Source organism: Panthera leo, chromosome A1 (assembly GCF_018350215.1).
Source record: "Panthera leo isolate Ple1 chromosome A1, P.leo_Ple1_pat1.1, whole genome shotgun sequence".
Classification (NCBI taxonomy): domain Eukaryota; kingdom Metazoa; phylum Chordata; class Mammalia; order Carnivora; family Felidae; genus Panthera; species Panthera leo.
In genome coordinates, this window is record NC_056679.1 from 89,488,630 (window position 1) to 89,508,766 (window position 20,137).

Here is a 20,137-nt window from a genome sequence, read left to right on the forward strand (position 1 = left end):
TGGCGGCACTCCCCACCCAGCCCGAGGCGACAGAAAATGACGTAGGCGCTCTAACCCACACTCGGAAAGGGTAGACTGAGCCAATGGAGGACTACGTTCTCTATGATGCCCCAGGGGACGCGACAGTTGGGAGCCCTGACGGCCATCCAGCCGGTCCTGATAGGAAAGACTGGTGAGAATGGGCAGAAGTGGAAAGAGAATCAACACACCATTACACCGCTCCACACCAGCCAGACACAGAGTGTCCAGCAGTCCCTCAGCCGAGGCAGTTCCCCGGACACGGACCCAAAAGGGTGGGGAGAGCGGCGTCCAAACTCGCGCTCTCGTGCACTTTCGGCCCTTCTAGCCTGAAGCCTTTGTGGTAGTGAGAACGCCCTCTCCACGGAGGCCACGCTCGAGGGTGTGGCCTGCAAGAACGCAGTGGGGTGGTGCTTGCGGTAGCGTGGAGTGGCTGTGAAATCAAACGATCTCGCGTGGGGACTCGTATACCTCCAACTTTTCTCCTCAAACCAATTAATCCCTTACTACCTGCAGAGCCTCGGCTTTCTAGCCCTCATCTCTCCCGTTACGACTTCTATGTCCATCTCCACTGTCCTGCAACTTCTCAGATAACCTCAGACTCAGTATGCCCTACGCTGACTTATTCTATAGATCTTTTTGTCTTCATCAATAATGCTTCCATTCACCATCCCCTCACTTATCCATGCATGCATGCATGCATGAATACATCCACCCATCCACCTGCCCATTCATTTAATTAATGTCCATCATTAATTCATTTAATTCATCCATCTATCACATACATGCATAACCCATCCATTTATCCATCCACTTTATTATAGGAACAAAAACATGAGTAAGGCATGATCAGTCCCTTCAAGGTGTTCAGTTACAGGCGTGTGGTTATCCTTAACCCAAGGTTTTTACAAGGTTTGTTTTTCTTTCTTTCCTTGACCCTCATTAAGTGCGTTGCACATATTAATCCAATACAGACTTGCACATATGTAACAGAAATAAGATTTCTGAAAATTGTTCTTTCCCTTATGGCAGTCAAGGCACCCTGATATGTTCTATTCTATTTTGCTTCGGTAAAATGCTGTTCAAGATCCACTGGTATGACTGCACCCCTCAGTAATTGCTCACTATTTGGTTTGAGGAACACCACCTGCCCTAATGGAATCTTCAAGGCACCCTGGAACCCCTGCTGTCCCTCTCTGAGCCCAAACTTGAACTGTAAATTCTACAGAGCAGGGATGGTAAATGTGCTGTTAACATTGTACATGCAGCTCATCTATCATAATGCTGAACATACAGCCTATCTGCTGAATAAATAGTAAACAAACACAACAAAATGCAACCATCAAGTCCTGCTGATTTTTATCTCCCCAAACCTAGGCCGATTTCTCTATCTCTTCCTGTCATCCTAGATCTGACCCTATCAGCTTCCAACTGGATACATTTCCTAAAGGGTCGTTTGCCCTCATTTCAGTCCATCCTGAAGCCACCAGAACCATCCACCTGAAATGGAAGTCTGACACACTCATGCTAGGCTGTTGGCCTCTATGTCTTTGGGCATGTTCTTCCACCTGGAAGGCTTTTGTTTCACTGGTTCACCCAGATATAGCTCCTTAATTATCCTTCAGGTCTCTGCCTAGGCATAACCTCTTGAAGGAGACGCTTCCCTGAGGCTCGTCCCAGACTGTGTTAGCACTCCAACTCTGTCACTTAACTCTGTGTGTGACTTTGGACTAGTTTCTTAACAACTGTGCTGCTATATCCCCATCTGCAAAATAAAGATGACAGTAGCACACATATATTAGAGTTGTTGTGAAGTTGGAATAATTGACATCTGTAAAGTAATTGGAACAGTGCCTACTGGGGCTATCTTTGTATCCCCATCACCTACTATTATATGCCCTTCCTGTAGTAGATGAGCCATAGAAGAAAGTCCTCCTCTTTGAAGGGTCAGGAGATTGGGACCCTGTGGTGAAAAATGTCCTACTGCCTGTCGCTTAGTGGTTTGGAAAACCTTATGTTTGGAGAGGGAGGGAGTTGAAACCCAGGCCTGGCCTGCCTACAGTGGGGCATCTATTGGTAGTGTTTATTTGTTAGGAAACTAACAAGTAAATTCCCATTATACAATCTGGGAGCCTTCCTAGAGGTCATGACCGAGCTGAGGAGCCACGAGGGGAAATCTGAACAAGAAGAACTGAAACTGCATTTCAAGGCTGAAATACTTACCCATCTCTGAATGCGGGTTGTACCCTACACATGGAATGGTAGGGGAACCAGCTGGGGAGTAGAACAAAAGAAGAGGGGGCTGCTCAGAGTTGCATGCTCTTTGGACCCAACCAGCCATGTGCCCCTAGCAGAATTTTTAGGTTGGAGAAGCCCACACAAGAGTTCAACTGCAGATAATTAAATTTCAGTTCATGGTGACAAGGCAAGCCCTTGTCACAGACACTGGGGACCATTTGTCAGAGGTACTAGAGGGGCAGTCTAGCATTGGTTACGTTGCCCAGGGGTTGACAAATCTGGCCCTCAGTTTCTTTTTGTAAACCCCAAGAGGTAAGAATGGTTTTTAAATTTTATTTTTTTTAAATTTTTTTAAATTTAAATTTTAAATTTAAATTTAAATTTTTTTTTAAGTTTATTTATTTTGAGAGAAAGAGTGCAAGCATGCATGCATGAGTTGGTGGGGGTGGGGCACAGCAGAGAGAGAGGGAGAGAGAGAATCCCAAGCAGGCTCCACACTGTCAGCACAGAGCCCAAAGTGGGACTCGGTCCCACGAACTGTGAGATCATGACCTGAGCTAAAATCCATTGTCTGGGGCTCAACTGACTGAGTCACCCAGGGCACCCCAAGAATGGTTTTTAAATTTTAAAGGAGTTCAATAAAGATGAATATGTGGATGGAGACTATATGTGGCCAGAGAAATCTAAAATATTTACTCTCTGATACTTTACAGAAAATGTTTGCTGACACCTGGGCTAGGAGGCATGGAATAGAGGATCTCTAGAGTGTCTTTTGATGTGATTCTGGCTTGTTTCTCCCCTCTGGGTTCAAGAGCCAGACTCTTTCCCTAGCACTCCCTTCTTGAGTCAGATTACAGAGGTCCTGGCTGGACAGGTGAGTGTGACCAGTAGGTCTGCCTTGAGTCTGGTTGTGGGTTTGTGGGTGGTGTCACTGTTATAGACTCCAGAAATACTGGTAGTTCTTTCACTCCCCTCCACTTGAAATGTGACATCCATACAGAAATGCACAAATCATAAATTTATAGCTCCAAAAAAATTTCAAAGTTATACATTGAGAACAAGAAATGGGCATCCCCAGAAATCCCATGTCCACTTCCACTCATTCCCCATAGCAGGCAAGCACTATCCTGACTTCTGTAGCCATGGATTAGTTTTGTCTTTTTGTGAACTTCACCAAAATGGAACATACAATGTGTGCTTTTATGCTTGGCTTCTTTCATTTTACTTAATGTCCAAGGGATTCATCCATGCTGTTGTATGTAGTAGTAAATTCTTCATTCCAATTTGGTATAACTGCTCCATTGTGTAAGTAGAGCAAATTTGTTTACCTGTTCTTCTGTTGAGGGGCATTTGGGTTGTTTCCAGTCTGGGGCTATTATGAACAGTGCTTTGAACACTTGAATCTGTCATTTAGTGAACATATGTATGGATTTTCTTCTTCTGGATGTAAGATTTAGGAGTCAAGTTACTAGGTCAGAGGGATACATAGGTTTAGTTTTGAGTACATCCTACTTAACTGTTATTATTTAAACCTTGGAATTAAGAGCCCCCTGCACTTTGGTTATTTCACTGGGATGGGTGGGGCTGGACCAGAGTGGGACACTGAGGCTGAGTAAGAGGTAGTAACTAGGCCTCTGGAGTGCTACCCCAGGCCTCTCCTTGCTGGCACCTCCCCAGAGCAGACCAGGTGAGCTAGCATGAGGTACCAGTCCTCAGGCAGCACACAAAGTTAGGGATCTCAGGAGCAGCCTGTTGTCATCATCAGGGATTTTAGGGGACACCTCAAGCTCAACCTGTCCCCCAACTCATTTCTTTCAAAGGGCATTCTCTTCACCTCACCACCTCCTTTCCAGCTAGCCTTTAGAGTTGAAGATGATGAGTGCCAGGCACCCCATTTCCTGATGGGGACAGATGCTGGATGGAAGACATATGATCCAGGACAGTTCCCCTGTGTCTTCTCCTCTGGTGTCCTGGTGGGGAAGATCAGGTAGCCTGTGTGGGTAAGAATCCACCCTCCCAACCCCCCAAGCCCCATCTGATTCATGGTCAGGTCTAACTTGGAGCCTGCAATATTCTCCCTGCTCCCAACATTCTCAGATACTCCCTAGCTCCCTCCCACTGGCTGTTTCTTCCCAGGCAAATGTCTCAGGAGGTGGTTGCAAGGACAGATTTTGCCTTCTGAGCTTAGTACACTGTGAAGGGAAAATGAGTTTTGGCACAGCCTTCATCTTCCTTAACTCAGGCTCAGCTTCTCCTCCATTTTCACTGCAATGCTTTGGCTCTCTGGATCTCTCCCTGTCCTGGATTTGCTCTAGCATGTGGCTCCGTCAATGTGGCCAGGAAGCAGGCCTAGAGAAACCTGAGGGTCAGCCTTTTGGCATAGGGCAGACTGGCAGACTGACTCCCTTTTCCCTAGCTGTTTGTCTTGAGGTGAAGCTGTGTGATTCCATTCTGGAACTTACTATTCAGTTACATGGCAGTCTAGGGGCAAGGCTAAAGAGACACAAATGAAACAGCCTGTGTCTTCAATCCTCTTCTGTTTACATTGGTCTGTGAGCTTCTTCAGGAAGTTAGGGGATTAAAAAAAAAAAAAAAAAAAAGACTCGTCCAGGACTGGGCCTTCCTCCTGGTCTTTGTTGCTGGCCAAGCCTTGACTGCCTGGACCCAACCGAGAGACATGTGCTGTGGGCATCATGGAACCTCAGAGCAGGGATGGCTAGGAGGGCTTCTGGGAGCATGACCTGAGCACAAGTCTCAGAGAATTCCTGGAGGCTGTGGGGAGAGTAGGTGTGGCATTCTAGGATTGGAACAGTGCAGTTACTTACAGGACTGAGGCTGCAATGGGGATAGCCTGTAAGGAAGCCTTGTATTTGGTGGACATAGAAGCTAATATTCATCGAATACTCATAATTTATTATTTATTAATCAATGCATTCATTCATTCGACACATCATCACAAAGCACAATTCCAGGCCACACTGAATTCTGCCCTAAATATGGTGGTCTGGAAAAAGTCGTGGTTTGGGACTAGAGTCCAGAGGGTTAGCAGGTAAGATCTGTGTCAGTGGAGGGGTATCTCAGTGCAGCCTGAAGACTAGAGAAGTCTGATGTAGCATTCCTCCCGTGGGGAAGATGTCTTGGCCTCTGTGAGTGAGGGGATGGCCTGTGGATGGAAATCCCATGGTTCTGACCCAAGGCCAGGCCAGTCTGGGCTGAGAGAGAGAAGCAGTTCTCAGGAGCAGCTAGTGGAAGTATTGCCCTGCTGGGTGAGAAGGTTGCTTTTCCTGTGGGTCTGTGATTTTTTGCAAAGCTGTCTTCCTGTCCTTGCCAGATTTGTAGGCCCCTTTACTGCTTCCAAGTGTGCTTAGAACCCTCCTCACTTGCCCTCCTGCCTCTGTCTACTCCTAAGACTGTGGTAGTAATCAGGGGGCACCCAGGGGAACACTTGGGGCTCAGATGAACTCCCTCTGTGTTTGCCTTCTGTCCTCTCACGAGCTTCTCTCCAGGCAGGAGTGGCTGAGGAAAGAACCAGGGAGGTAGGCAGGCAGGGCATCTGGGCTGGTCCTGCTGGGTCCAGAGCCCCTGTCTTTTGGTTGAGATCACTGACCAGCCATTGCTAAGCAGAGAAACAAAAATGGGAGAGGGAGCAAGGCCTGGGTTAAGTGAGACCACCTTATTTTCTGGGGCTGTTCATCCCTCTGTGGAATTAGACTCGGGACTCCCAGGTTCACCTCCTACCTGGCCATGAGGTGCTGGTGCATGTTCCTTTGTCTCAGGTTTTGCAGGTGCACTGGACTTAAACCAATATATGCTTGGGGTGTGGGTGGAAGAGAAAGAGAGATGTGCACTGGAGAGAGCTGACATCCTAGACAGGAAGGACTCTAACATGAGAAGCAGAGAGAGGTGGCATGATCATGGGGTTTGTGGGGGAGAGTGTGTCAAGTTATCAGGGGCTTGTAGGGTGCTATATGGGGTTCCTTTAGGTCTAAAATTTATTTTATGGTTCCATGGGCAAAACACTGAACTAGTCTGTAAAGGAAATGTGATTGAAACAAAATAAAGCTGAAGGATGCTCAGTTGCCAAGATCTCATAATCTAGTTATAGAGCAGATACTTCCTGAAGGTCAGAATGGTGGTGCCCTTGGCAACAAGAAGATCAGATTCTTTCAGGGGTGTGAACTAGAAGTTATTGGGTTAGTAGGACTCAGGAAAGGGGAGAACAGCACCCCCCCCCCCCATGTTAGGGGGCAGTGTAGTGGCCACCCCTCTCCTCAAGATATTTTTGTCTACCAGGCCCTGTCCCCAGAGTCCCAGGTTCCCATGCAGATGTCAGGTTCCCAACTACCGGGAAGGTCAGGTAGGTGGAGGTTGAGGAAAACCATTAGGAAAAGGAAGTGAGGTGAAAAAAAAGGAATGGCTATCTAGGGCAGATACAGACAGCACAGCCCAAGCCCTCAGGCAATTTCTAAACCAAGTAGCCAATGAGGCCACTCTGATAAGTGGTGACCCTACCCTTTGGGTTGTGGCAGGTGGCTGGGGCTCTGCTGCCATCCTGTAGGCACCGTTCTGAAACTGTATCAGTCCATGGCCTTTCTGCCCTCTCTCCTCATCAGAGAGATGGTCCTACAATCCTGCAGCCCAAGAAGTACTCAGAGTTCTGCACATAGAGATGCGCAGAACTGAACAGGAAATTCTAGCCCATTCTGCCCAAGGCTCACACTTATAGAAGCCAGTGTCCGTGGGATGAGTACCTCATCTAAGGCTCCCTGAATTTACAAATCCTCTGTATCAAAGAAGCCACACAAACTGCTGGTCTAAGGCCTATGCTTTACTAGGCAGGACCAATGCTGGAGGATGGGGTGGGTAAAGTTAGCTGTGGGTGAAGGAGCCTGATGTCTTTGGGGGTAGGGGGACAGAAATGTGACATAGCTATACTAATTCAAAGTGAGACTGACTGACCAGAGCCTCCTCCCATCTGCTTCTCCACAAATACACTGGGCCCTCATGCTCCTCAGGGATGGAGTTTTGACCTTTGCTCTGGAGATCCTAAGCACATCTTCAAAGGTCAGCACAGGCACTTGTGCCTTCCATTGGTGTGGGCCAGACCCACCTTGTGCCTCAACATTTTCACTGTACAGACAAGGGTAAAAATAAAATATTTATTATCAAAAAATCTTATTAATACAGGTCCACAGCCCTTACCTGAAACCCTGGGGGCCAGATGTATTTAAGAATTTAGAATTCTTTGGGCTTTAGAAAATGCCAAAGTATAGATGCTGAATGTTACATAACATCTCCAGAGTTTGTCTGGGGCACCACTCCATAATCAAATATATCAATATATCTGTGGAAAATTGTGAAAAGGCACACTGGCCTACAAATAGCCTCACTTCACTTCAGGTTGGGTTTTGATGCCAAAATAAGGAAGGAACTTCTGGTTTTGGGTTAGGGTTTTCACAATTGCAGATAAGGGATTGCAGATTTGTGCTTATGTACCCATTTACAGAATGGCACAGATGTCATTGAGGTTTTTGGTGCAGTAGTAAAGTGCCCAGACTGTAGCCACAGACTTCCTGGTTTCATGTCCTGACTCTGGCACAAACCAGCCATAGGACCTTGGGCTTCAATGTCTTCACCTGTAGCACAGGATTATTAATTCTCCCACACAGGCGTGTTATGAGGATCACACAGTTTAGTACATGTAAAAGTGCTCAGAACCAGCACAGCATGGATCCTGATGGCAGCACTAAGACAGGCAGACAGACATTAGAGACATTTTCAGTGCAATCACATAGTTGCAAGCTCACTGCTGAGGTTCTTCAGGCCACCAGGGCAGGCTGAATCTGTCTAGTATCACAAATCTTTCACATCCTTCAGCTTGGGGCCTCCCAGGGCTGCAGACATGAAGGTTTCAGAAATCCCCACAAGAGGCTTAGTCATGCCTTGGGGCTCTACAGAGAGGCAGAGGGTGCCCTGTGAAGGGCCCAAGCTTGTGTCCTTTATGCCAGTGGAGTGGTCCCTCTGCTGTGGCTAGGGAGTCCTCTCCCTTTGCACATCTGCTGGCCGGCTGTGTGACTTGAACTGCTCTCTGAATAAACAAAAATGTGTGCTCCCCAGGAGATTCTTATTTACAAAGGAGACGTAGGGTTTCTGCTATACTGAAATTCAGAGAAGGAGAGGCTGGACCTTCCCAGACACATCCTTAACAAGAATTCTTAACAAGCATTTCCACAGGACATAGTGAAACTTCTCTTCCCCTTATTGTAAAAGTAACATGTACTTATTGTAAAAATTCAAACCATTCAAGAGGACAGGATGGAAAATACTGACTGTATTGTTTTCCATCCTTCAGCTGCCCTGGGCTAACAGGTCCCTGGGCACCTGTCCCTTGAACTTCTCATACACACAAAGTCACCCCCTGCCACATGCCCCCCCCCCCCCCACACCGTCACTCCCTACACACCCTCACACACATCATGGACCCCCTTGTCCTCACACACCTACCCTCACCCTGCAGGAACCACATATCCTCACACCCCCCAACACTCCAATCTTCTTTATAAAAGAAAATATACATACACACAAGAACACATTTATAAAAGGAGGTAGGCATTTGGCCATGCTGCCCCCATAACTCCTTGACTGTTCTTCTGGTTCTTCCTTAACTCCCCATAGCTGTGGTTTTCATGTTGGGGAAGTGGAGGTGAGAATACCATCACCGAACTCACAGAGTACCTGAGAGGCTCAGGTGGGATTTACACTTTACATGAAATTATCGTGCAAATTGTCAAGTGTGAACCGATCTGAGGAATTATTACTGCCCTCCTTCCCATGCCCCCAAACTGGAGACAATTAGACTTTTAAAAGGACTTCAGGAAGATGGCAAATGTATCTTAGTGGCCCAGACTGCTTGTGATGAGGCTGATGGAGCTGAGGAGGGCTCAGTTTTGAGGTGGGGTGGGCCCTTCACAGTTGGATCACCACTGCCAGCCAGCTAGCACACTGGATGCCCCCAAACCCTCTATAAAACACCTCCTTGATCTGTGACAGTGAACTTGTGTCAGCAGAGCAGCTGAGCAGCCTCCACGCTCACTGGGTTTTGGGAATTATGAGGCTCCTCTCCACCTGCAGGGAGAAAGTAGGGAGGTGATCCAGACTGCTCCCCAGCCCTCTCCCAAACTCAGCAGTGGCTCAATGGAGTGCTCCTTGCCCCCTCCACCTGGCTCCCAGATGGTGGGAGGGAGCAGAGGGTGAGGGATGAGGCCATGCTGGAGACCGGAAAGCTTCCGCCCACCACCCTGCCTCCATTTTTGGTTTTCAGGCATCTTAGCCATGCTTGGGAGCACCTGGGGCTTCCTCTCCCCAACCCACCCATCCCACAATCACCTGGGGCTTGTTTGCAAGATTCCTTATTCCTGGCTATGGGAAAAAGAACACAAAAGGAGAGACTAGGTGGGTGGTAGGCAGAGGTGGGGGTCCCAGGTACCCACCTTCCACTCTCTCTCCCCCTCTCGGGTCTTTTGAAGGTCAATCCTAGTGGTCTTCCCTGGCTGTGTGATCCACAGTGTCTTTAGGGCAATGTATGGCTATTGGGTGGGGGTACTTGGGCTTTTCCACAGATGGGGACAGGTGTTCAATAGTAGTTGCTTCTCCCCAAGAGAGAACAGTTCTGGTGGAAGGGATGGGAGCAGAGCATTCCTCCCTATAGGGTTGAGCTGGCTGTGAGGACCCTCCACCACTTTTTTTTTTCTTCCCTACTTACCTTGAGAGTACTGCTTGATGAAAATCAAAACTCCAGCCACCAGCAAGAAAGTGATGGTGAAGATGATGGAGATAACCTTGGCACTGGTTATCCACTGATGAGAGGGTGCTTCTAAGGACGGCAGAGAAAAGGGGGCACCAGCCCCATGCCATGGGACTGTCTCTGGGTTCCCTGGGACCCTCCCCTGCTCCTCCTCATCCCCTCTGCCAAGCCCATCTCCTCACCCCAGGCCACAGTGAGTGTATGGTTCAAGCTGGAGTGCTGCACATGGCAAATGTACCCATTCTCCATCCTGGCTGGCACCCGCACGGCCGCCCATGTCTGGTAGGTACCGTCTCCACCGGGGCGTGTCTCCACATACTCAGTCTCTTGAACCAGCTCCTCCTCCCCCAGCCACCAGCTCAGTGAGATGTCCCGTGGGTAGAAGCCCCGGGCCCAGCATCTCAGTGTGATGTCCCCATCCTCAGCTGTGTGTCTTGTCACCTGCACTTTGGGCGGCTCTGCAGAGAGAGGTTGAGGGAGGAAGGCTGGTGAGAAGCTGCTCTCTGCTCATTCCTCATGCCTGATCCTGGGCTGCTCTAGCATTTTCCAGGGTGGAGGACACCCCTTCTACCCACAGAAACCCTGTGGCTTTCTCAGAGACTTTACATACTTCCTCCATGACTTCTTGCACATGGTAGGTGTCTAACAAGAAGTGAAGGCAAGAATGATGGTCCTTCCCTCACTTTGGAATGAGGTGGTCATGTGTGTAGCTCTGGAGCCAGACAGCCTGGAATTGAAGCCCAGCCTGACTCCTGTCCACAATCCTCCAGTCTCTCAGGGCCGGATGGGGATTCTTTGTTTTTTCCTTTCAGGATTGTTCCAAATGACATAATCCGTGAGTGATGGTTCATTTTATGTGTCAACTTTACTGGACCACACTGTGCCTAGGCATTTGCTCAAGCATTACTCTGGGTGAGATTCACATCTGAATCAGTAGACTCAGTAAAGCAGATTGCTGTCCCCAGTGTGAGTGGACTCCATCCAATCACTTGAAGATCTGAACAGGACAAAAAGTCTGAGTAAGAAGGAACTACCTTCAGCTGGGGCATCAGTCTTTTCCTGACTATAGTTTCAAACTGAAACACTGGCTCCCTTGGGTCTCCAGGTTTGCCAACTGCAGATCTTGGAACTCCCAAGCTTCCACAATCACATGGGCGGATTCCTTAAATATGTCCCCTTCTCTTTCTCTCACTCTAAACACATCCTGTTGGTTCTGTTTCTGTGGAGATTCCTGACGAATTCATCAGGTGATATGTGTGTAGAACATCCCCCTGGTGCTGGATGAGAGCTCAACACTCATTTAAAACACGAATATGGTGCTTCTTGGAGGCAGGGGCTATTGTTACCATCCCTGTAATACTAATGAGGAAACTCAGGCACAGAAAGGGCAAGTAACTTGCCCAAGGTCACACAGCTAGCCAGTCCTGGAGCCAGGACGTGGATCTGCAGGCTAGGCTCCAGTACCTGAGCCCTGATCACCCCCCCCACCCCCACCCCCACAAACACACTCTACTCTCATAATCACATCTTGATGTTATTTTCCCTGCCTTCCCTTCAAGGAATGTCCTCCCCATTGCCTCAGCTGATTCACATCCCACCAGTCCATCACCAAACATCCATGGTGTGTTGGGTGTTCTGACCAGCCCTACCCACTAGTAGCCAGTGAGGCCTCTGCCTCAGCACCCCCATGCACCCACCTTCCCTAGGGTCCATCCTAGTCCTTGTATCTCCAGCCCTGCTGGCTGGAGTCAAGAATTTAGGATGCACCTGGAGTCTGAGGAGCATGTTTAGCATGAGGGGTGTGGGGGCAAAGAGCCTCAGCTTCCCTGGCAGTCCCCAGTAGTCCAGGGACTGGCCTAGTGATGGATGCTATCCCCTGGGGCCTGAGGTGCATTTCCCAAGGAGAACCACAGGATGTTAAACCCGCAAAGGACTTTATGAGCCAACTAGTTTAACCTACTTATTCTATAGATGAATAAAATGAGGCCCAGAGTCAGAGCCTCATTCACCAAGACCATATCATGGGGCATGAACTCCCCATTCTACCTCACCTGGAATGAGGGCCCAAGGTCCAAGCTTCCGTGCTGCCCTACTTGAGGAAGCTGTTGGCTAGTCAGCCTTCTTTCTGGGGCCAATTGGGCTTGTCTGAGCCAGGGAAACACAGCCTATCTCCTCACCCTGCCAAGATCCTCGAGAACGGGAGTGTGGGCCCCTCTGTGTTGCCACAGGCTGCACCTTACCTTTCCGGGTGAGGCTCTGGCTGCCCAGCTCCAGGTACCTGTGCAGGGAAGTGAGGCAGAGGCCCTCCAGGTAGGCCTTGTCATATTCGGCATAGCAGCGCTCTGTTTCCCACCAACGCTTGGTCTGCACAGCTACAGGCTTGGCTGACACCCAGCTCAGAGTCTCCAGGTCCAGTGACAGGTGGTCCTGGCCATCAAAGCCAAACTGCCAGAAGCTGCTGGTACGGCCGTCTTCCCGGATCTCACAGCCGAACGTTCGCTGAGTGCTGTGTGTGCCTGTGCATGTGGGCAAGCAGGCTGCGGTTTGCCTAGGCTATAGGTCGTATCCCTGAGGCTGGGGAGAAGCCCACCACCCATGGGTGCCTCTGAAGGATGGGAGGGGGTCAGAGTGGTGCCATTTACAAAAAATGCTCCCTGGGTAATTTTCATAAGCAGGCCAGGGCTGAGAAACCCGTTGGGCTTCTCACGTGAGAACACTTGCATACATAACTACAGGCATTGTTATTAGAAGGAAAACTCTGCTACTTATGGAAGTAAGATGTCCTTAAAATACACTCGTGGTAAGATGAAATCACACCCCAATTTCAGAGATGTGAAAGAGATGTTAAAATGTGAACCTGGCTGCTGCCACAGCACCTGGGGGCTGGTCATGCTTATTATTCTGGGGCTCCTGGGCTAATGTATAGCTTGTCCCAGCCTTGGGCTTTTACCTCTACTCCCTCTGAGGCATCTGGGACCTGAGGCTTCAGTTTGGGTTTCCAGGGACAGGATGGGAAAGGGCTGAGAACAAGTGCCCCACAAGCACACATGCAGCATTAGCAGCAGCCATCAGTACGCATGAGCTAGCCTTTGCTGAGATAAGGAAGCAGAAGCCTGAGAGAATGCTATTCCTCACTAACACTGGGTAGAGCAGGGGTCTTTAACTAGGTTCTCTTTCCCACCCTGAGCTGTCTGCCTAGTTCAAGTTCATTTGGCTTCCCTCCCTGCATGGCAGAGTTGGTGTCTGAGAGCCTGGTGGGTGGGTGTGATTTAAGTGTTTGGTGAGGATGAGGGATTGGGTAGGGAAAAGCCTCTGCCTCTGCCAGTCTGCTGAGGTCTGGAACCATGGGTAGCTGAAGGGGAGGTGTTGTGAGTCCCTAACTTCTGTGGATGCTTGCTGTGCTAGCCCAATGGGCTGCCACTGGAGCCACAACTTATTCTGAAGGCCCCTATGGCCCCTGCTTGGTCCTTATGGTAGGAAAGCTATGCATCAGGAGCATGCCTTGTACCCTCTTATGGGCTCAGTGGAGTGACCTCTGTTCCCAACTGGAAGGGCATGGCTGCCCAGAGGGTCAGCATGCAAAGTATGAAGGAAGGAGGATGTGGGGTGGCAGGAGCCTCTGACGCACCACTGCTCTGGTTGTGGTAGCCCATCACAGTCCATGTCTCCACCTGCTGCACCTTTGCCCAGGCTCTCTGCTTCTGGGTCTCTGTTTCCCAGTACTGGGTGTCCACAGCTGCCATCCACGGGGCCTGGGGCTTGGCTCTGTCCACACGACTGTCATAATGGATGAAAGGCTGGTCGTCCACGTAGCCTACAGCCAGAAACTGAGGAAGGCCCGGGCCTGGCTCTGATAGGGCCAGGTAGTGGTAGTGGAGAGAGTGTGTCCCTGTGAAGATATGAAACAATAAGGCTCCTATGCACTGCCAGGATCTGCACCACAGGTTGGGTGACTGATGGGATTGGCGGTGGAAACCTATCCAGAGTATTTGCTTATCAGTAAGAGCAAGAACTGAGAATTTCAGTTAAGAAAATAAGTGTATCCAAATAGTTTAAATAAAGAATCAATCAATCAGGCAAGCAAGCAAGCACTGAGGCCAAAGTTTATTTGCTCAGGCTTGTGGACTTTATTTTTAGGAAGTTTCTCAGCTCCTGACTCAGGCTTACTTGCTCATGCTTTACACTCATCTCTGTAAGTATGATTACTATTTTTCCGTCTCACAATAAAAAAGGTATGATTAAAAAAATTGACTGTTTTTAAGCTTAATTTACGTGAAATTATTCATTCCCCAGAGATGCCTGATGAAGCTGAGCCATCACTCCTGGTTTGAACCATTGCTGCCAAGTTGGTGGCATCTTGACTGCACTCTCCACTTACTCCTGTTCCCGTAGCAGACAGTGCTAGTCATCTCTTCTCTTTATGTCCAAATGCTGCCCTAATATTTGTTCTCCACTATCTCCAGAAGCACCAACTCATCCATTCAACTTGATGCTGGAGATGAAATCTATTTAGCAGCCAGGCCTGACTCAAGCTACGAAAACAAATGCTGTATCTTTAAAAAAAAAACCTCAGTCCACCTTTCTCAGAGATTCACCCAGGGCTCACTCCCTTCATTTTTTAAAAAGGTCTTGCTTAGGAGGCGCCTAGGTGGCTCAGTCGTTTAAGCATCCGACATCAGCTCAGGTCATGATCTCATGGTCCGTGAATTCGAGCTCCGCGTCAGGCTCTGTGCTGACAGCTCAGAGCCTGGAGCCTGCTTCAGATTCTGTGTCTCCCTCTCTCTCTCTGCCCCTCCCCCATTCGTGCTCTGTCTCTCTCTGTCTCAAAATAAATAAACATTAAAAAAAAACCAGGTTTTGTTCAAATGCTGCTTTCCCAGTAAAGCCTTCCTTGCCCACTCTGTTAAATACTTACAACCCCAGCACTCCCAACAGTGTTTTTCTCTAGGGCATTATTACCACCTCCTAGAGAACATGCACTTTACCTGTTTATCTTGTTCATAGTCTGTCTCTCCCCTGTAACATCCATTCCCCAAGGGCAGAGATTACTGTAAGGATCATTCTCCTGGGGCACCTGGGCTGCTCAGTCGGTTAAGCATCCTACTCTTGATTTTGGCTCAGGTCATGATCTCATGGGTTCATGGGATTGAGCCCTGTGTTGGGCTCTGCACTGACAGCATGGAGCCTACTTAGGATTCTCTCTCTGCCTCTCGCTTGTGCTCTTTCAAAAAAAAAAAAAAAAAAAAAAAAAAGGATCATCCTTCTTTCCCAGCCTGCAACAGCTGCTGGCACACAACAGGTGGTTAACATTTGAATATTCAGATATGAAGGGATGAGTCAAATGCATCCCCATCCTCACAACTCCTTCTGCTATTTTATAACCACATCAAACTCTGCCCAGGCGCTTTGTACCTGCAGTTCCTGCTGCTCCCTCTCTTCTCTCAGCCAATGTCTCCTCAGCCCTCAGGTTTGAAGGTCAGCGTCCCTTCCTCCAGGAACCCCTTCTGATTCCACCCAGACATCCCTCAGGGGTCTCTGGGCTCCCTATGAAACTGTGGGCTCCATGAAGGCAGGCAATACATCTGACTGTGCCACTAGTGTTTCCACGGGTCTTGGAAGAACACCATGCTTGGCATACAGTGGACACTTCCAGCGTTTACTGAGTTGGACAAAAAACAAGAACATGAAGGGCAATGATGATGATCAGAGCTGTCATTTTTGGACAGTGACCACTGTGTGCCCTGCACCAGTCTAACTGCTTTTCATTCACCATCTCAGTTGATCCTTAGGATAAACCCAAGAAGTTGATGTGATTGGCCCTGTTTCGCAGATGAGGGAACTGAAGCCCAGGGCAGGGCAAGTACAGCACCCAAAGTCGTAACTAGAAAGGGAAGAGCCCAGATTCTCTCCTCAGAGCCTGCTTTTTCTTTTTCTTTCTTTTTTTTTAAATGTTTATTTATTTTTGAGAGAGAGAGAGAGAGAGAGAGAGAGAGAGAAAGCAGGGAGGGGCAGAGAAAGATGGAGACACAATCCGAAGCAGGCTCCAAGCTCTGAATTGTTAGCACAGAGCCTGATGTAGGGCTCGAACTCATGAACTGTGACATCATGACATAAGCCGAAGTTGGATGCTTAACCGAATGAGCCACCCAGGTGCCCCAAGCCTGCTTTTTCTAAGCTTAGGAAGAATACAGAGGAGCCCTCTTCTCACACTGATGAAACCTCCTTATGGGAGGTGAGAGGGATCAACGTTGAAAGTGTTTGAGTGAAGAACTGATACCAGGTCTGGACTGGTATGGGCCTCCTGGGAAATGACTGAGTCTCAGGGTGTTGTTTCCTTGCAAACTACTGAGTTAAGATTAGTGAGATGCTCCTGGGCTGGGAGCTGTAAACAGGCATGCAGGCCTTGAAAGGAACAGAGGTTGTGGCTTCTCTATGTTAAGGTAACCCACCTGCTCCTTGGCTGTGATCTGCAGAAGCTCTGCTTGTTTGTGGCGTGATGGAGGGCAAAGAGCCTGTGCCCTTGGGTAGCTGCTGGGCCTCCTGAGTGGTGGGGAAGCCATGCATGTTGTAGTTTCTGTCCTGCCTCCTCCACAACTAAGGGAGCACAGTATGGTAGCTGAATCATGCCCCCCACTCCCACAAGATATCCCTAGAACCTATGAATGTTACCTTATATAGTAACAGGGATTTTGTAGGTGTGATTAAATTAAGGATCTTGAGCTTAATGATGATTGTAAAAAAAGATAATAAAAAAGGTTAAAAAATAAAATAAATAAAAAAATAAAAAGAAATAAAAAATTAAGGATCTTGAGATGGGGAGATTATCCAGGATTATCTAGGCAGGCCATAAATGTGTTGTTATGAAACGGAGACAGAGGAAGATTCCATGACTATCAGAGAAGATGATGTGAAGATGGAACAGAGAAAGAGGCAGGAAGGTGCCATGAGCCAAGGAATGCAGCTCTAGAAGCTGGAAAAAGCAAAGAAATGGATTCTTCCTGAGAGCCTTTGTAGGGAGCTTTCCTGTGGCACCTTAGTTTTAGCCCAGTGAAGCTCATTTTGGACTTCTGACCTTCAGAAATCTAAGAGAATAAATGTATGTTGTCTTAAGCTACCAAGTTGTGGCCCCCCCCTTTTATTTTAAATTTTGTTTTAATGTTTATTTATTATTTTTGTGACAGAGACAGAGTACGAGCGGGGAATGGGCAGAGAGAGAGGGAGACACAGAATCTGAAGCAGGCTCCAGGCTCTGAGCTGTCAGCACAGAGCCAGACACAGGGCTCGAACCCATGAACAGTGAGATCATGACCTGAGCCCAAGTCAGACGCTTAACCAACTGAGTCATCCAGGCACCCTGTGGTCCCCTTGTTATAGCAGCTATAGAAAACAAATACATATAACATGAGACTAAAGTCTGTTGTGTCTTGTGAGTTTGGTGGGCAGTTCAAACCCATGAGCTCTGGAGGTTCTGCTGCCCTGAAAAGGAGAGAAGGATGCACAGTCTGGGAAGAGAGATGTCCTCTGAAAGCTGTGCCAGTCTTTAAGCTGCCACTAAGACTGAGGCCTGGGGAACACAGAGTGAGGGTGCAGGGACCCTGGTATTCCCACCACTGAAGCAAAGAGGCCGCATAGGTGCTGACATGCTCTTTCCTAGGTGTGGGAAGGTGGGAAAGAACAAGAGATCCAAGTTCAGGCCTGCAGGAAAGACACCAACACACATCTGGTTGTTTCATTGGGGCAAGTGCACAATTTGCTTCCTAGGAAACATTTCTATTTATTAATATTAGCTGCTCTAGTGGCCAGTTACTTTAGTTTAAAAAATGAGGGGAAGTCTATCAATGTATTATTTTTTAAAATCACAAAATAGTTATAAAGCACTTAGGTGCTGGGCCCTGTCCCGAGCACTTTACAAAATTTTGGCTCCATTAACCTTCATGACAATTTTATCAGGCAGGTATTGTGCCACTACTGTTCCTGTCTATGGGGAAACTGAGCCCCAAAGAGGCAAAGTCAACTGCCAAGCTCACACCAGTAGCAAAAAGCAGGGCCAGACTGCATTATTCAGATTCTCAAGGTGTCCCCTGGCCTGCACCTGCCCTTTAGTGAACACATTATAAAGACTAACAGTGTGTGGCTGGCTGGGGGCACAAAAGTGGCCACATGCCCACTGCTACCTCAGGCTCTGTGTCATCATCCACCCCTTCCCTCACTGCTGATTCCTGGTTACTGGGCCACATTACCCACCCCTCCCACCCCCACACACAAAAGGGGCAGTCCTGCTCTCTTATGCACAGCCTCCCTTTTTCTCTGACTATGGTGGGGAATGAGGTACGCTACCCCTTTCCTGCCCCAACCTCTGGAGACGTTTTTGTATCTGCCCCACCTCCCTACAATCCATGTGGATTGCAACTCTCTAGCTGTGTGACCTTATTTCACAGCTTCCGGCTTTGGTTTCTTCCTCTGTGACCTGCTCCACTGGAGCATTTGGTGAGGTAATAAACACAAAGAAGTATAGGCATGGAGGAAGGGTTCTGTGGACATCATTTTCTTAGCCTTAGTTCTTTCCTATCTGGTAGGGAGAGATGGGCATGGGAAAAAGAGAGCTGGAGTATGGGGGGGATGAGGGTGGGAAAGATACCTAAGTGAAGCCCCCCTGGGGTACCTTCCAGAGGGTATGGCCTCTGTGTCCCCTACCTAAGCAAAGACAGTCTACCAGGTTCCCAGACTCTGTACATGCCCTTCTGTAAGCTCGGGGGGTGGGGGGAGGGAGCTCCTGGTCTCTGCCATCTTGCCTCCTTTTTCATCACATGGGCAGAGCCTTACCTCCAGGCCATGGCTTGTTTTCTAACTTCAGGTCAGCCAGTTCTGCCATCACCACCTTTGCTAAGGAAGCTGGGCCATCAGCTACCACAGGCAGCCCCCAGGGACTCTCTGCATGGGGGAGAAGGAAAAGGGAAATATGAATTTCAAGGCATAAACATCCTACACATCCTTGTCTCTGCTTGGAGAGATGGTATGAAATGACAAAGAGAGGCACATTGGAAGGGAAGAGGGACATAGGAGCCTTGCCTCAGGAATGACCAGAAACTTCCTTAGCATGCAAGTATAAAACCAACAGGGCTGAGTTCTGGGTCTTGGTGCCAGAGCTTTATAAGGATTAATTCATGACATTTTTACTGCATTTTTGTGAGGTAGGGTGTTCCCACTTAAGAGGGAAGCCAGGGCTGGGTTGCTCATACCTCTGCCAGAGGTTTTCCAACCAGCTGCCTCTGTACCTCCTGGCAACTTTGACAATTCTGCTACGGACACACATTTGGTTGGTTTGGAGGGAAGAGGAGAGGACACTAGCAGACACTGAAACCTCCCAGGTGATGCTCATGTGCTGCCAGGTGAAGAGCCCATGCCCTCTTGGCTCTGCCTGGCCCTGCCCAGCTTTGTCCACTTGCTCACCTGGGCCAGTCCTGACCTCTCCCCTTGTGACATTACTCATTTGGCAAACATCTGTTGAGCACCTACTACTACGAGCTAGGCACTGAGCTAGGTGGGGGTGTGTGTGGGGACAGAGAGAAACCAAGACAGACATGGGCCCAAGGAAGCTCAGGTCTGACAAGGAGGTGGCAATTGAACAATTAAATAAGTAGGTCCAATAAGGTGAGCAGGGCTGATGAGTGTTGTGGTGCAGGAAGTACCAGGCTCCAGAAACACCCTGGGGTGGGAATGTGCTGGGGTCAGGGGCCTTATAGGCTGAAACCTGGAGGGGATCTCACCAGCTGTGAGTTACCAGGCAGTGGAGTTGGTGAGGAGGAAAGAACATTCTAGGCTAGTGAATCTAGTGTGGTTCCAGGACCAGCTGTATCAACATCACCTAGGAATTTTCTAGAAATGCAAATTTGCAGGACCCAACCTAGCCCTACTGAATCAGAAGCTCTGGGGGTGGGGTCCAGCTTTCTTTAGTTCAACAAGTCCTCTAAGGTTTGAGCCACTTCAAACTTCCCTGCTGCAGCACTCATGATAACTGCCCCATGAAAGCCACTTCCTCATTCCCTAGCTTCTAAAGGGAAAGACTGGCATCCAGGA

General features: G+C 48.7%; 1 protein-coding gene across 4 annotated transcripts in view; it reads right to left on the reverse strand.

The window, feature by feature from the left end:
- Nucleotides 1-8,694: 8,694 nt before the first annotated feature.
- The window catches only part of LOC122216000 (H-2 class I histocompatibility antigen, Q10 alpha chain-like), a 33,606-nt gene continuing 22,163 nt past the window's right edge, over nucleotides 8,695-20,137 (reverse strand). For 2 of the 4 annotated variants that reach the window (XM_042932192.1, XM_042932181.1), the window contains exons 3-9: nucleotides 18,884-18,991; nucleotides 13,689-13,949; nucleotides 12,301-12,576; nucleotides 10,243-10,518; nucleotides 10,019-10,129; nucleotides 9,643-9,675; nucleotides 8,695-9,381 (exon numbers count right to left, since the gene is read on the reverse strand). In XM_042932192.1, the coding sequence (XP_042788126.1) occupies nucleotides 9,317-9,381; nucleotides 9,643-9,675; nucleotides 10,019-10,129; nucleotides 10,243-10,518; nucleotides 12,301-12,576; nucleotides 13,689-13,949; nucleotides 18,884-18,991 (1,130 nt within the window). In that variant the 3' untranslated portion in view covers nucleotides 8,695-9,316. The remainder of the gene's footprint in view (nucleotides 9,382-9,642; nucleotides 9,676-10,018; nucleotides 10,130-10,242; nucleotides 10,519-12,300; nucleotides 12,577-13,688; nucleotides 13,950-18,883; nucleotides 18,992-20,137) is intronic. The other 2 variants (XM_042932174.1, XM_042932186.1) reach the window with 2 other exon arrangements.